Source organism: Lepisma saccharinum, chromosome 20 (genome assembly GCF_977018435.1).
Source record: "Lepisma saccharinum chromosome 20, izLepSacc3.1, whole genome shotgun sequence".
NCBI lineage: Eukaryota > Metazoa > Arthropoda > Insecta > Zygentoma > Lepismatidae > Lepisma > Lepisma saccharinum.
In genome coordinates this window covers 16,414,779-16,430,765 of record NC_139248.1, presented here as the reverse complement: position 1 = coordinate 16,430,765, position 15,987 = coordinate 16,414,779, and the positions used below count along the sequence as shown (strand labels likewise).

The 15,987-nt window shown below is 36.1% G+C and overlaps 1 protein-coding gene across 1 annotated transcript in view; it reads right to left on the bottom strand.

Annotated features, from left to right (window-relative positions):
* LOC146003743 (apyrase-like) overlaps positions 1–15,987 on the bottom strand; it is a 70,059-nt gene that overhangs the window by 17,507 nt on the left and 36,565 nt on the right. The window contains exons 2-5 of the mRNA XM_083142138.1: positions 14,157–14,354; positions 6,722–6,923; positions 5,705–5,905; positions 2,359–2,522 (exon numbers count right to left, since the gene is read on the bottom strand). Coding sequence (XP_082998264.1) covers positions 2,359–2,522; positions 5,705–5,905; positions 6,722–6,923; positions 14,157–14,354 — 765 coding nt within the window. The remainder of the gene's footprint in view (positions 1–2,358; positions 2,523–5,704; positions 5,906–6,721; positions 6,924–14,156; positions 14,355–15,987) is intronic.

The window sequence follows — 15,987 nt, the reverse complement described above, 5'->3', positions numbered from 1 at the left end:
GGGAATGCTGATCTAGAACAACCTCCATCATAAATGCAGTAAGTTTAGCCAAATTTTTCTCTTCTTTGTTAAGTTTGTAATTTTCAATTGATTTCTCCTCATTTGCTACTTTTTTTTTAAGTGCATAGAATATTTTTATATTGCTTATCTTGTACATTATTTTGCCTATATGCCGTTCAAAGAAAATATATGTCAATGACTTGTGTCGTTGTACCTATTATACTGAGACGAGCATATGTTTCTGATACAGGGTTCATTCCCCCCCACCCTGACAGAAGAGTCAAGTTGCCTGCCGCTGCATCACTTCACTGTTAGGATCTTCTCATGAGCAGTCAGCTGTAAGCAGTGTACCAATCGGCTGTTGTCCTTGCTACCAGTTGACTATTGTCTGCCAGGCTAGTTTGAAATCATTTGTCCCTGTTAATATTTCCTTTTTAAGAGCCCCCATCCCCCCTGAACTTATTGTATTGTGCCAACATTGATCTATAGAAGCATCGCACGACCTATTCCAAACTCAACCATGCATCAAGCTGGACCCAGCCTGACTGGTGATCAGAGGCGTGGCGTGCATATAACCGCTGTTACCGCAGGCAACAGCAAAATATAAAGAATTGAAGAACCTGTCATAAAATATTATTACATACATAAACTGATAATATTGTCGTAAAGTAAATATTGCAGACTGACATTTTTTCTGACACCGGCAAAAGCGAAGAGGAGGACTGTTCCGGTATCCTCCTGAGGCAACATGAGGAAAGGGCCCTGAGCCCACGCAAGGAAGACCTTGCGTTGCGGCAAAGACTGACGGCAGGAGGAGGAGGCAGGTTATTGCCATGCCTGTTTAGCCGCCACAGTTGCCGGTGATCCTTACTGGATACAGATCGGTGTTGCCATATTCAATTGACAGAAATTGCCTAATCGGGTCTATCTTACTCTGAAGGTGTCCACTCACACTGAGGAACGATGGCTCAGTGGTAGCGTCACCGCCTTGTAATCAAGGGGTCCCGGGTTTGTTACCCGGTGGAAGCACAAGTGGTTCGGATCTCACTTTAAACTGTAGATCCAGTCCCGATTAGCCTTACTGTGCATAAAGTGGACATAAAACACCAAATCGAAAAAAAAAATCACACTGGGGAAAGCAAACTACAAAGTGATATTTTGTATTTACACTAAATATCAGCGATTACAAAAGTCCTCTTGTCCTTTTTTGACATCATGGGCGAGAAGGAGAGGAGAGGAATGGGGATGGTCAAGGGGTTCGCTGTCCTTCTAAAAATGTCAACCTAAAATTCTATATTTCACACATATAATATTATTTCAGTTACAGGAATTTGTGATAATTGTTGAAAGGGCCGATTGAGATTGACATACGTTGTCACAGGAATGCGTTAATTTCGGATTCAAGCAATGTTTTTGAGGTAGCAGAACTGTTATTGGGTGAAAATATTACTTACAAGCCTAATTACCAAAATCTAGTATCGAATTGCAGTCGTACCAGAATAATATTATACGAACTACTTGGAAGACATGGGGGGGGGGGGCATAAGGTGGGAGGTGCCCAAGTCTTATGGCTCCTCCCTTAAATGTCCTACTGATAACCGGTAACACTTTTAAAAATCCCACGCCATGCCACTGCTGGTGATAGTCAACTGGGAATACGGATGTTGGAGAGATGACAGCCGATTGGCCTGCTACCTACAATTAATTCCTTCCACAAGAAATACATAAAAACGGGCTTCAGACCCATCTCTGCACTTCAGTTCCTGGAGATGAGAGGGCCATTGCTTCTCAAAAACTTGGAAGCTGACCTGGCTGGTATCCCAAGAAAATATCTTTAACAAGATTATTTATATAAAATGATAAAATGCACAACTTATTTCTAGAGAAAACATGCAAGTATTAGCAACTGAAAAATATTTAATTTCTTTTCCTTACTTTTGGCACTTTACATTTTTTATGGGACATTGCAATGGATTTTTTTTAATACTGTCACATTCAGAACAGTATTATTTTTATGTTTAGGAACACACTAAACTATTCATAAATATGTGAAACCAATTTTTTTTCCTGGACACCATGCTACGATGCCAGGGTCCCGGGTTCAAATCCCAGCCTGGGCATGGGTGTTCCTTGTGAGTGTCCCTTCATCAATTTCATCATATCGTGACTCATCCTCACCTTTGCGATGAGCCAAAAGTGGCAGAAATGTGAAGCAAAACAAACCAATCGTTTCCATTTGTGGAAGGGGCTAGGAATCACCGAAAGTCAATAGAACTGGAGGGGTAAATGCACACACACAGAGAGAGGTGGAGAACATACTGATTAGTCTAATGAACTAAATATTGAATTAGTACTTACACTGTCTACCATTGCATCTGTCAAGAAACTTCCAAAGTTGCATTCACCTGTTCGACAGGCTCCATTATCAACATCGAGTAGAACTTTAGAAGAGCCTATAACTTCGTTTCCAATTTGATCAATACCTTGCTTCCACGGTTCCAGAAGGGACAGAACGTATGGATCTGAAACATGGAAAAAGCATAATAAATATTATGAAAGATTCTCTGTTTCATTAGGTTATTTTGTGTGCTTAAGTTGGCACTGATGTTATTTTATCGAAGAGAAGTTTCATAGCTTTAGTAAATATGCAATCTTGTAACAATTCACTTGTTGATTTTTACCACCTTACTGCTTAAATAAAGCTTACATGACTTTTCACAAAGTATAATGAGAAAGGAAAGGAAAAGCATACAAAATAATTTCAAAAGAATCCATAACATTAGAGTTTGTTTTCAATGAAGGAATTAAATGTAGGCAAAAAGTACTTCTGTTGTATTTGTTATTCAATGTTGCAAGTGGACAATCATAAATACTCTTGCTTGCCCAGTGTTCGTATACTGTAGATTTAAATTCGTTTTGAAAATTAGCTGTTACTGATTTAACAAGTTTGTCTTCAAGTACAGTAAAACCTCGTTAATCCAGACTAATGGGTGGAATAAGTTGACCGGATTAACTGAAATAACCTAAAAGAACAGTAGAAAGTGCATTAAAACTCCATTTATAGCAACAAAACATGTTTATTATGGTGTATTTAAAGGGCATAGGCCTAAATACATTATACAGTACAGTACAAAGTCTGCGGGACAGAATTCATCAGTGGTTGACTGCCTTTTCTTTGGGAAGTTCTCTTGTTGACTTCTAAGCCACATTTAAAACCTTGCATTCTGCTTTTTTTTTTTTTTTGGCCTGTCTGGATTAAGCGAAGTTCGGCTTATCGGGGTCCGGATTAATGAGGTTTTACTGTAATATGCGAGATTGTAATATTATAATATCAAGTAAATAGGAAACAAAATATGCTGGTGATAGAACATGTTCAAAATTCATGGCAGGACAAGCATATGTGGATTTTTTACGATGAAAATAAAAAAAGTGATGTTACGTAAAGTAGTCAAGGAAGCTAACGATAAAAAGCTATTCAGTTTTCCAACTGTTTTTGGAACTGGAAAGGTTTAAGAAATTTCAGTTCCCACCAGTAGCGTAGCGTTATAGTATGCCCGTACGCCCGGCGTTCCCAGATTTAAAATTTCAAAAATGCGTAAATGCTGTAAATATAAAGTAAATGTTGACTAATTTCATATATGTCTGACCTTCATGGCATTATAATAGCTATTTCTCGCGATCCGCTTGCAACGCTCCACTAACAACACTCGTTCTAGCATTTTTTTTTCAATGCCTTTCCTGGCCGGACGCCGAGCAAGTTCGGCGTACAGGACCCTATATTCCTTGCTGCCTTTCTGGAGGGAAAGCTTGGAATCTCTAAAGCAAGCACCCAAATGCTCTCTCTTACGCCAGCGTATGGAGCAGAGGGCTACGTGATTGGTTCACGTGACCCTTCCTGCCTTCTGAAGCAGACGACAGCGGTAGAATTCCTATCTGGTTCTTCGCGCTCGTGCCACTCGTGCTATGTGTTGCTACAATACGCAATATTGACTGACGTAACTTTACCAAACTGAAATATAGCACTTCTTAATGGCCACTGCATTGTATAATTTATCGCACGAACAGCGATGTGCATTAAAAACTAAAAGATCAACACAGTTTTTGTCAAATAAGTTGCTGAAGTCCTCGTGGTAGAAGCTCAGCCTGTGGCTGCTCTACCACTTAATAAAAAAATAATAATAGTTTTGCGGGTTATTATTTTTTCGTTATTATGTAACTGCTTAATATTGTGTCAATGGAAATGTTTAGCATTCATTTGAAAACTCTTAACATCGAATGGTCTCTGGACAAAATTATTTTAAAATGTTTATCAACATTCTCAAGACGTAATAAACAGTGGTCTGGATTACTAATCAGCACTGTTACGTTAGTAGAGTGTACGATAGTTGGATCATCCGTCCACCTCCGTGTCAGAGTGTTTTGCACAGCTCGCCAAGATGACAGAGGCCCCTGATTCGAATCCAGGGGTGAGCACGGGTGTTCTGTGTGAGTGTCCCTTCATCAATATCATCATCACTCATATTCATATTCGCGATTAACCAAAAGTGGCAGAAAAGCGAAGTAAAATAAACTAAATCAATAATTAGTTGGATCATTCACAACAATGACGTCTACTGTTGTCCAGAGGCTTTTGATTGAGGTAGGTTTTATAATGATTTGTGTCATGCCGAAAGGTATAAAACACCAGAGTTCAAAACATTTGTTGCATAGTGAGGCATCTAATTTTCTAGCTAAAAACTGCATGGATGATGATGCTTTATTGCAAACCCAGCTGACTTCAGGCAAATAAACAACACCTGTGGCGACTAACTCCATAAGTAAATTATTAACCAAAAAAGGGCCGACCTTTCCTTCGGACTTGGCATTCCCACCCGAAATACCCATGCTATGCCACTGGTTACCACGAAACCTCCCAGTGTTGCAAAGAATAGTCTCACCTAGTGTTAGGAAGGGAGGATTTATGGAATTTTTTGTGAACATAAAACTCAAACAATGTCTCCTGGATTTAATTCACTGTCAGCAAGAGAAAAATTTTCACCTGACAAAACTTTAAAAATATGGGTAGGAGCTATTGCTATAGATCTACTTCGTTTCCTGGAAATGTTTTTTACTTGTGTGTGGACAAGTATTAACAGGCAGAAATAGCCGGTAATAAATAACATCTCAAAATATAAGTAAAAAACTGCATTGCCTTCCAGAAAAAAACATCTAAAAATATCCAAAATGACATAAAAATTGCCAAAAAAAATAACCAATTCCTCAAAAATAGCCAAACAAATTGCCTTTATTTAACGAATTATTTCATGATACATGTTTTTACATATTTGAGCAATTTTTTAACATTTTTTTTAAAAAAATAGATGCAAAATCATCAAATGCCTTGCTCTACTAATAAAAACCACTGTCCACTAACATATTCTGAAATTTTTTTCTGGTTTAATGCAATAGTTCTTATTTATTGCATAAATTTATTATCTGTTAATTTGATTTAATAGAAATAAAACACTAATGCAGGCATGCAAGTAAAACAAAAACAGAAGTTCGACAATTTCAAATTTTCCAGCAATTTCTATAAGATATGAAAGAAAGTTGGTTTACTGGCTGTAAACAAGGTAACATGGGAGAATACGCCACTGCCACTGTCATTAACATTTAGACAACTATGGTCATCTTTATTTCATATTATTATTCTCTAATCTCTTACCTTGAGGCACAGAGTTATCCAGTAGAATTGGAGACCCATTCCATGACTTCACATTGCCGGCATCATCAAATATAACACTGAGAAGTCCTAGATATTTAGAAAATGCATATGCCTGGACAACTGGTACTTTCTTACCAGTGTCGTTTTGAGTCACAACAACAGGATACACATCATACGGAATTTCTATTGATGGTTGTGTACCTGAAAGTTATAAAAGAAATAAGGTACCACAAATGAAATATGCTTTTTGATGCTTGCGTCAATTGTTGTAATGATATCAAGATTCTTTAGTATCATCTGATACACCTGGGTATAAACTTTGGTTCTATTAATTTACATCATTTGCATCCAAGTCTCCATGTTTAAGATTTCTAAGTTATATTTTTTATCACAATGCGCTGATGTGTGATGGTAAATATGCCATTATCTCCTTAAAAGTTAACTTTGAGGTTTTGTTTTAAGTCCACTTTATGCACAGAAAGGCTAATCGATACTGGACCTACAGTTTAAAGTGGGATCCGAACCACTATATATGGCTCCACCGGATATCGAACCCAGACCCCTTGATTACAAGGTGATGACACTAGCACTGCACCATTGGGGAGGCACCTAAGAAGTTAACTAACTAAACTAAACTCCATGACACGACAGCCCTGTAAGGGCCTGCCATGGACGTCCGCAGGATTTTTCCAGGGAGGAGCAAGGAAGGTATATTTTTCCAGGGGGGGGACAAGGCACATTCTGCCCAAAAATAGTGTTGTTCCCTAAAAATGCTTAAATTTGAATGTATGGTGTTCATGCAATAATTAACACATATTATTGTGGCTAAAATAAAATTATATGTGTGAAATAATTTTTGGTTGACTTTCATTTTCATATATGACATAGCCTCTCCCTTTCATGAAAATCATAGAAAATCTAGAAAACCATGATACATATCATTAAAAGAAAGCTAGGTATTGTTTACTCTCACCACACACACATACACACACCAAAGTCCTCAAGAATAAATCTCACCTGTATATAAGAATGTGTGTGAGTGTGCACCAACAACAACATCAATATCTGGAATAGTTGCTGCTATATTTTTGTCGACTTCAATGCCTGAATGGCCAAGTCCTATGATGATGTCAACCCCTTGCTTCTTTAGATTTTCAACTTCTGTAGTTATGGCTGGAATCTCATCCAAGAAAATTAAATTCTCAGGATTTGATAATGTCTGTAAATGAAAATAAAATATACTGAGCTTTCCTTATCTTTGTGTAATACAGAAAAATAAGTAACAAGTAACAATTTGATATGTAACACACTTTGAGTCCAACAGAGAAATTAATATTAATTCAATATGACGACGTTATGCTTATACATTTGCTGAATTTAGAATGCTAAAATCATCATTTCAAATTCGTATTCCGAAAATTTGGCCTGGTTTACCATAGCAAGGTTTACCATAGCAATACGCTGCTGCCGCTGCCTCTGACTGCTGTACTACTTAGTGGTCAGAAGTAGCATGCTACTTGTAGCGCCGCTACTGTAGCTAGCTACAAAATTTGTAGCTTTAGCGACGTTACATTTTGAAGATGGTAGTTGTAGCGGTAGTGAAGCTACAAAATTCCTGTAGCTACAGCTACATTTTTTCTCAGCAAGTTTAGGTAAATTTTGAATGTGGCAACAGCGTCAGAAAAAATTGTAATAACTTTTGCAGGAGGTTCATGAAGACAGTCTATTACATGGAAATGCGGATAATGTAGATTATAAATAATCTTGATATTATAGATATCTGCATAATTTATTTCATTAGTATCTGCATAATTCTAATATCCAGATAACTAACTGACATATATGAATATATTCCAGCTAACAGCTACTCTTTTAGCAGCATCGCTATTTTGGGAAGGGATATGCCTCGTTTGGTGCACCACTGGATAAAAATGACTCGTTTGTGTCACCCTCGTAAATCCTGTGGATATCCATGGTATAAAAGACATCATTAACTACTGAGTAAAACACAACTTACAGTGCAAAAATGAGCGATCGATTTTCCACTACACTGACAAAGCAATAGTGCCAGCAATAAATGGCTCAGTACGTTAACAGCATTGATTTTTGTCATAGGATCTCACCAGCAAGAAATTATTGTTACAAAAACGATAGAATTTCTGGAATTACAATTAATTTTGCGATAATATTTGTTCACAACTTTTAAAATTACAATATGTTTAGAACACTCGGGTTTACACGACAGTTTCCTCAATATATTTTATCATATTGTAAAAAGTACATATGCATTATTGATGAATGATAATTTTCTTTAGTTAATATACATAGTTTTCAAATTTATGTATTTTTCCTACTTTTTCCTTTGATTACAAAAGAGCCCCAGGTACTTTTCATTCAAAATGCTGCCTTCATATCAGTCTATTAAGAAATGAAATATTTATCAAGAAAAGTATGTTATGTGAACATAAATACGTAGTCCTACCAAATTTTATTTGTGTATAGTTGAAATCATTAATTTGGGTAACATCCTACCTAATTGCAATATTCATATATCAAATTTGAATTGATATGCCACTTGCATAGGTACATTATTCTCAAACACTATAGTCAAAATAAGCAACTGAAGTAACACTGCTATCAAAATTATCGAATGACGGGAATCATGATAACACTGGTCTACATATGAATTATTTTTTTCTGCTGACTTAGATATTTTAACTCATTCTATATAATTTGAGGTCGCTGATTCCAAATATGTAGTCAGAAAAGGTGTAGCACGTCACAATTTTTCACAAATCACATTTGAAAATTTTCACAATATTATAATACTGGGCTAAACTCCAACAATTTCCCATATAGATATCTGCACATAATTAAATTTCTTTTTCTGCTGACTTAGATATTTTAACTGATTCTATATAATTTGAGGTCGCTGATTCCAAATATGTAGTCAGAAAAAGTGTATCACGTCACAATTTTTCACAAATCACATTTGAAAATTTTCACAATATTATAATACTGGGCTAAACTCCAACAATTTTCCATATAGATATCTGCACATAATTAAATTATAGGACTATACATAGGTGGCGTAGCTGATAACAGGTATTAAGTTACATTGTTTCACAAGTCACATTTCAAAATTTTCAGAAAATTATATCCGGCTACATTCCAACAGCACTTGCAAAGATAATGCGACATAGTCAGATGTCCATGCACAGTATCACGTCACGTTGTTTAACAAACATACGTTTCTATTTTCTCAATAGGGAATTCTTAATGGACAAAACGTTTAGGCAATTCCGGCAAATTTATAAATTTGTTTCACGAGCAAATACAGTCAACACCTGATGCCTGTACTTATGCTAAACTTAACATACACCACAGAATAGCACAACATGCATACCTACTTAGGCAAAAATTTTCGTTTCTTTGATTTTCTGAAGTAGGTGGCCTCAGAAACGTCACGCTGCAAGCAATAGTCGGCCATCATGTTTTCATTCCATCTCCCCTGATATCGGTGCTCCATGGGTTTTATGTCTTGGTGGAAGCGTTCGCCCTGTTCTTCAAGATTGGACGGAAATACATCTAAGTGGGTGTGCAGGAAGTGAAGCTTGACACTCATATTTACTCGTAACTTTTGAAACGTCACCAACAAACTTTCAACTAGAACCTCGTAGTTGTGCGCCCTGAAGTTTCCAAGAAAGTTTGTAATGACATCAGAAAAGGCACACCATGCACCTTTCTCTGTGCGGTTCATTGTTTGTAAGAATTCTTCATCTTTCATTAGCATCCTTATCTGAGGACCATCAAAAATACCTGCTTTTACTTTCTCATGCGTCAATGCAAGAAATTTTGAGCAAATGTATTTAAAGCAAGCCCCATTCTTTTCCAGAGCTTTTACATACTGCTTTATTAATCCCAACTTAATGTGCAGTGGAGGAAGTAACACTTTCTTAGGATCAACAACCGGCTTGTTCTGGATGTTTTTCGCCCCGACTTCAAAGCTTTTCCTGGCAGGCTACAGCCTTCGTACCCAATGTTCGTTCCTTGCTCGACTGTCCCATAAACACAAAAGTAACATTGAAATGACCTTGAGATCTCCGCACACAAGCCAACTGTCATTTGCATACTTTATCTTTCGAAGCAGTTCTTTCATTGTTTCGTAGCTTTCCTTCAAATGTACGGAGTGGCCAACAGGAATGGATGCTAACTTATTGGCATTATGCAGCAACACACACTTAAACTCCTATTCGAGCTATCAATAAAAAGCCTCCATTCTTCTGCATTATACGTACATCCCATAGCTTCAAATAGTCCCTTCACATCTGTACAATAGACAAATTCTTAGCCCCTGTGAAAATATCTTAATAGTTGCCTCTCTCTGTCCCGATACATGAAGGTTGTTCCAGACGCTACCATATGTCTTTCCTTTAGTCTACACAGGTCCTGCATACTTTATGAGGTGCCCAGGATTTATCCGAAATATGCACTATATGCTTTCCTTACAAAGTCAGTAATATTTGTCCTTGGTTTTGGGGTTAACAATGTTCGAATAACTGATTGAAATAATATTCATTATAATAGTCCATGTGCTGCCATCTTGTGACCTCTTTACGGACTACGTTGTTTCATTGCTCTAAATATACATCCCTAATATTAGATAATTTTCTATTTTCCTCCGAAACCTGACGTGATAGAAAAAAACGGATTTCGGTTTTGGATTTACCACCCTCGAATTACTAAAGAACAACCATCAGTCTCCAGTCAGCAAAATGGACGTAGACCAGTGTAATAAATAACAGAATCTATTTTCCAGCAAGTACAACTATCATACCAGGGCAGTGGTTCTCAACCTTTTTTCAGTCTGGGACCCACCTTGAAGGATATTACACTCATGGGACCAATAAGCAGGCCGCTGGCAGAATTACTTGTAGGGGTGTGCACCCAATTTTTGCAAACATCGAGTAATTTAGGAAGCCCTCTTTTACACTTACTTAAACAAATTACACATACTTTATTCTAGAAAAGTAAATATGTAATTTAGAAGACTAATTTACTCTAGTCTAATATCTAACTAAACACACATGCTGAAACTGAAAACATTTTTTTTTCTTACTAACCGAACTAATGTGACGGTTGGGGCTGCCTTTTCTTAGGGTTACCAGATGTCCGGATTTTCCCGGACATGTCCTACATTTTAGCCTTATGTCCGGCGTCCGGGAGGAATTTGAAAAATATCATAAATGTCCTACATTTTGAGCGTCACATAATATTAATTAGGAAAATACGGTATAGAAAAAATTATGCAAATTACAAGTCTATGGATTGCGCTTCCAAACTCAATAGGAAAATTTATTTTGATTCAGTCATTGCCCAAAAAGAAAAAAAAGTTTATCCTGCTATTAAACAAATGGGAAAACGGAAGCAATAATGAACAAAGTTTTGGGGGACCACTTTCTGATAACGTCACTGTTCAATGCCTGAGCAGAATTTCTTGCCTTAGGGTTTATACTGATGGAACAAGGTGTTGCCCATTCTTACTCAATGTTCAATGTAAATTGATTTTAAAGCAGGGGTTTAGAGAACAAAGTTATTCAGAGTGTCTGCCAGTCAAGAAAATCATGGAAGTCAAGAAAAAGTAAAGAAATCAACAAATAGGTCAAGAAGTCAATACAAAGGCAATAAATTATTCTTGTGGTCAAGAATTTTTGCTACCATAATGACTGATTGGTTGATTTAGTTTATTTTACTTCACTTTTTTCTGTCCCTTTGGCTAATCGCGAAGATGAGGATGAATGGTGGTAAGATAAGATGGATGAAGGAACAATCACAAACATATAGGGACAAGCGCCACAAGCCCCACATAAGATTATAGTGGCTGTGAGTCCAGATGCCAAAGCCTCGCTTGTCTGCCAAATACAGTTCAGGATGTATTAATACGAGAAAGCAGATCTAATTCTCTTCTTAAATTCAGCTTCAGTTTTCATCTTAACTGGCCCTTTTGGTAGGGGTTTTTGTTAAATAAGTATTTATTTTCTTAATTACTAATTTCCAACTTTACCTAAGTAGGGGTCGAATAAATAAACGTTAAGAAAAATGGAAGATAGGTCTAGAAAAGTCCAGAAAAAGTCAAGAATTATGGATGTGTTATTTTCGTAGACACCCTGTTATTGAACTAAAAAGTACCCAAAGTGAAACTTCTGGAACCATTTTAAATTACGGTAATTGCTGAATATTTGTTTGCCATTACAGGTCATAATTCAAATGTTGAGAGTTCTTTCATTACAATCAACACAACAGACTCACGAGAAAAATTATTTTTTCATAAAGTGTGTAAAATGTTTGGTACTGGTCCCTATAATTTCAAAGAGTTTGACTGTCCACTCCAACATAAATATATTTTGACTAAACCTTGATAAAAATTGTCTCCTCTGAGAAGTATCACTTAAATCATATAGTAAGAGGTGCATTGATTAGTATGATTGCAAGTTTTGAAATTTAAAAATTCATTCAGAATTCATTTCTTTAAAACTGAAAAGTGTCATTTTTCAACTGCTTTCTAACGTGTTCTACAGAAATATATAATATTTATTGAGAATTGTTTTGTGTCCTACATTTTGACTTAATGTCCTACATTTTGATTTAATGTCCTACATTTTGACTCAATGTCCTACATTTTAGGACAGCATGTCCTACATTTCCCTTACAGCGATCTGGTAACCCTACCTTTTCTGCATAAACTGGGGTATGTTGGGTTCAATGATGGTTAATAATCATAAATCTGAGTGCGCATCAACTCTATTTCTGTACTTGCTTTTCACTTGAATCAGAGTTGAAAATTGCTTTTCACACAAATATGAGGTGGAGAACGGCATAAGAAACTTTAATGCCTCATCCGAAAGCTCAGGATACTCACCTCTTAAAGATATCCAAAACTTTGTTAAGTCTGAATATAAAAATTTAATTTTAGTTTTACTGACAACATGTTTGAACTTTCAAAATGCGAGAATGGGTCTCAAATCCAATTGAATTCACTGTAACTTTCTGGAAAATAATTTTCAATCTCTTTACCGAGAGCAGAGAGATGAGATAATACTTATTAATTTAAATGTAATACGTTTTTAAGACACGTTAAATACAGTTTTAAGCCCAACTTTGTGACCCACCCACCAAATGCCCACTTGGGATGCAGCAGTGGGTCGTGCCCCATAGGTTGAGAAACGATGTACTAGGGGCTTCTTTTGAATATCCATATGGTTGTTTTTAACTTTTTTATGCTGAAGTAGCGCAAAAAGTAGCGAACAGGAGTAGTGTAGCAAGCTACTTTTTGGTAAATGTAGCTGTAGCTGTAGCAAAGCTACATTTTGGAAGAGTAGCTGTAGCTAAGCTACTTTTAAAATGTAGCGTTCTGATCACTGGTACTGACATAGTTCATTTATACTATTCATCAAGAATTTGCAGTATAATTTAATTTAGGGGGCTAAGTTTGTATTAGTGGCATATATTAAGTATTCAGGAAAAAGAGTGAAAATATTAAACTGTAATTTATTGTATCATGTAATTGCATTTTTAATTTAAATGAGATGCAGCTTCTAGTAAATTCCAGTTTTGAAAGCCAGAAAACAGCGGTAATGGGACTTGATGAACTGACCATGTATTACAATGAAAAAGCTGTTTTCCAAGCCCTGAGTATACTGAGTTTACTAGTACTGATTAATATAATAATTTACAATAGGCCTACTGCTTCATTGGCTTTTAGACTCTAAAAGGAGGGGAAGTTTATTTTCAATAACTGATGGGTTCTAAATTTCTTTTGGTGTATTGACACACTATATGACGGTTTGTTAACACTTCGTTCAGTACCTAAGAAACCAGAGGGAGCATCATTCAAATATAAACTAAACTTTTACCCAAGAATAACATTTAACGTTCAATAATTAAGTATATTCCCAGTCATGGAGACATACAGCAACAACTGGATATTCGTTGTGCTGACCACATGTCACCCCATAACTGGTTAGATGATCGCTCGCCTCTGCTGAGGCATGTGGGAGTGAGGCCAACAGTCCCTGGCCCCTCACAGGCTGTTGATCCACAGCTTATTAATTAAGTACATAGTGATTATGACTGTGGACCCAAAAAATATTGTCCTTCCTTTGTCTCCCTCACATAGGTACTTTTTATTTGAAATATTACTGTAAAATATCCATATTAAATAATATTGTTAATTTCTGGAATTTGAAATTGATTTTCTTCCACTTTTGACTAATTGCCACAATGGTGTTCAAATGACACTGATGGGCACTCACAAAGGAACACCAATGTTCAGACTGGGACTTGAACCTGGAGCCTTTGGTGGCAAGATTGTGGGTTAATCACTCAACAAGCATGGTTACTGAGGTGATATATAATTTATACATGCCCAAAATGACAAAAATTATATACATACCTTGGTATCTTTTGCCATGTAGCCAACAATACCAATCTTCTTTCCAGCCACTTCTGTTACAATGGATTTCTTGTATTTGTTCTGGAAGCTCGTCTCAAGTGTATCATCTATATTAGCAGCAACAATGGGACAATTAATTTCCTCCAGGTATGGAACAATGCCCTTGATCTTGTCATCAAATTCATGGTTTCCAATAGCCTAAAAAGAGAAGCCTTAATAATCAACTGTTTAGTTATTTATTTATTTGGTGAAATTTCAAGTACAGCATAAGCCATTTTAAACTGGAAATAAACAATAATAACAATTAAACAATAAAACAAAACAATACCAAGATAAACAGAGCTCAGTTTCACAATATCATTACTTATGTACATTTTTTTGTAGGGTGGTGATAAACTGATTAGATAGCCTATGGAATAATGAACATTGTATGAGTGAGAGTCTGGGAGTTGCAGTGTGTTTTATGTCCAGGCACTCTAAAGGAGCGTTTGTGAAGTGGGATGCTACTACTCAAGTTTCCAATTATGGCCTTATGTAGAAATTTCATATCTGCAATGTAGCTACATGATTTTGGAGGATTAATGTGTAAATTTTCAAGCAGCTCTCTCTTGGGTAGATGTCTCAGGGTCGGTACTCTAAATCGAACGATGGAGAGGAAAAAAACTAAGAACACTGTCCATCTTAGAGATATGAGAATGCACAGCCTGGGTGAACAATACAATAGGGGACACGAATGTTTTGAAGTAAATGAAAAATGCTTTCGGGTTATTAATTTCTGTGAATCTGTACATTAGGCCTAGCATACGCATTGCCTTTTTTGTGATGGTTGAAATGTGATTTTCAAAGGTGAGTTTTGAATCCATGAGCATACCAATATCTCGGTGTTGTGTTTCTTTTGTTAGAGGGAGGTGAGTGGGTGTATAATTACCTTCAATAATGTATTTTTGAGTGATTTTCTAGCTGACATAAGCGATATTCTAAATAGATGGAAGAACTACTTTAATGACCTTTTAAATGTTCATGTAGGAGATAAATCAGAAGTAAATGAAGTGCACACAGCAGAACCTTTAGTTCCAGAACCTAACTTAACTGAAGTTAAAGATGCTATTAAATGGATAAAGAATAACAAAACACCTGGCATTGATTTAATACCAGCTGAGTTAATTAAATATGGTGGAAATTCGTTAATATGTCAAATTCATAAATTAATTTGTTTAATATGGAATAAAGTAGAAATCCCTCAACAGTGGAAAGAATCGATAATTGTTCCTGTGTTTAAAAAAGGTGATGAAATGAACTGCAATAATTACCGTGGAATTTCTCTACTCTCAACAACATATAAAATATTATCTAACATTATTTTAACAAGACTAACCCCATATTCTAATGAAATTATAGGTGATTATCAATGTGGATTTAAACGTAACAGATCAACTACAGATCAAATTTTTCACGTCAGACACTTGAAAAAAAGTGGGAATATAATCAAAATGTCCATCAGCTATTCATTGATTTCAAAAAAGCATATGATTCGGTCGAAAGAGATAAATTATATAATATATTAGTCGAGTTTGGAATACCTAAGAAGCTTGTTAGTATGATAAAAGTATGCACCAGTGAAACAGAAAGTAAAATTCGTGTGGGTATTAATGTGTCTGACAAATTTACAATTCATGATGGTTTAAAACAAGGAGATGCATTATCTCCATTGCTCTTTAATTTTGCCTTAGAATATGCTGTTAGGAAGGTAAAAGAAACTAACGAAGGACTAAAAATAAATGGTGTGACTCAGTTGTTAGCATATGCAGATGATGTAGACTTATTAGGGACT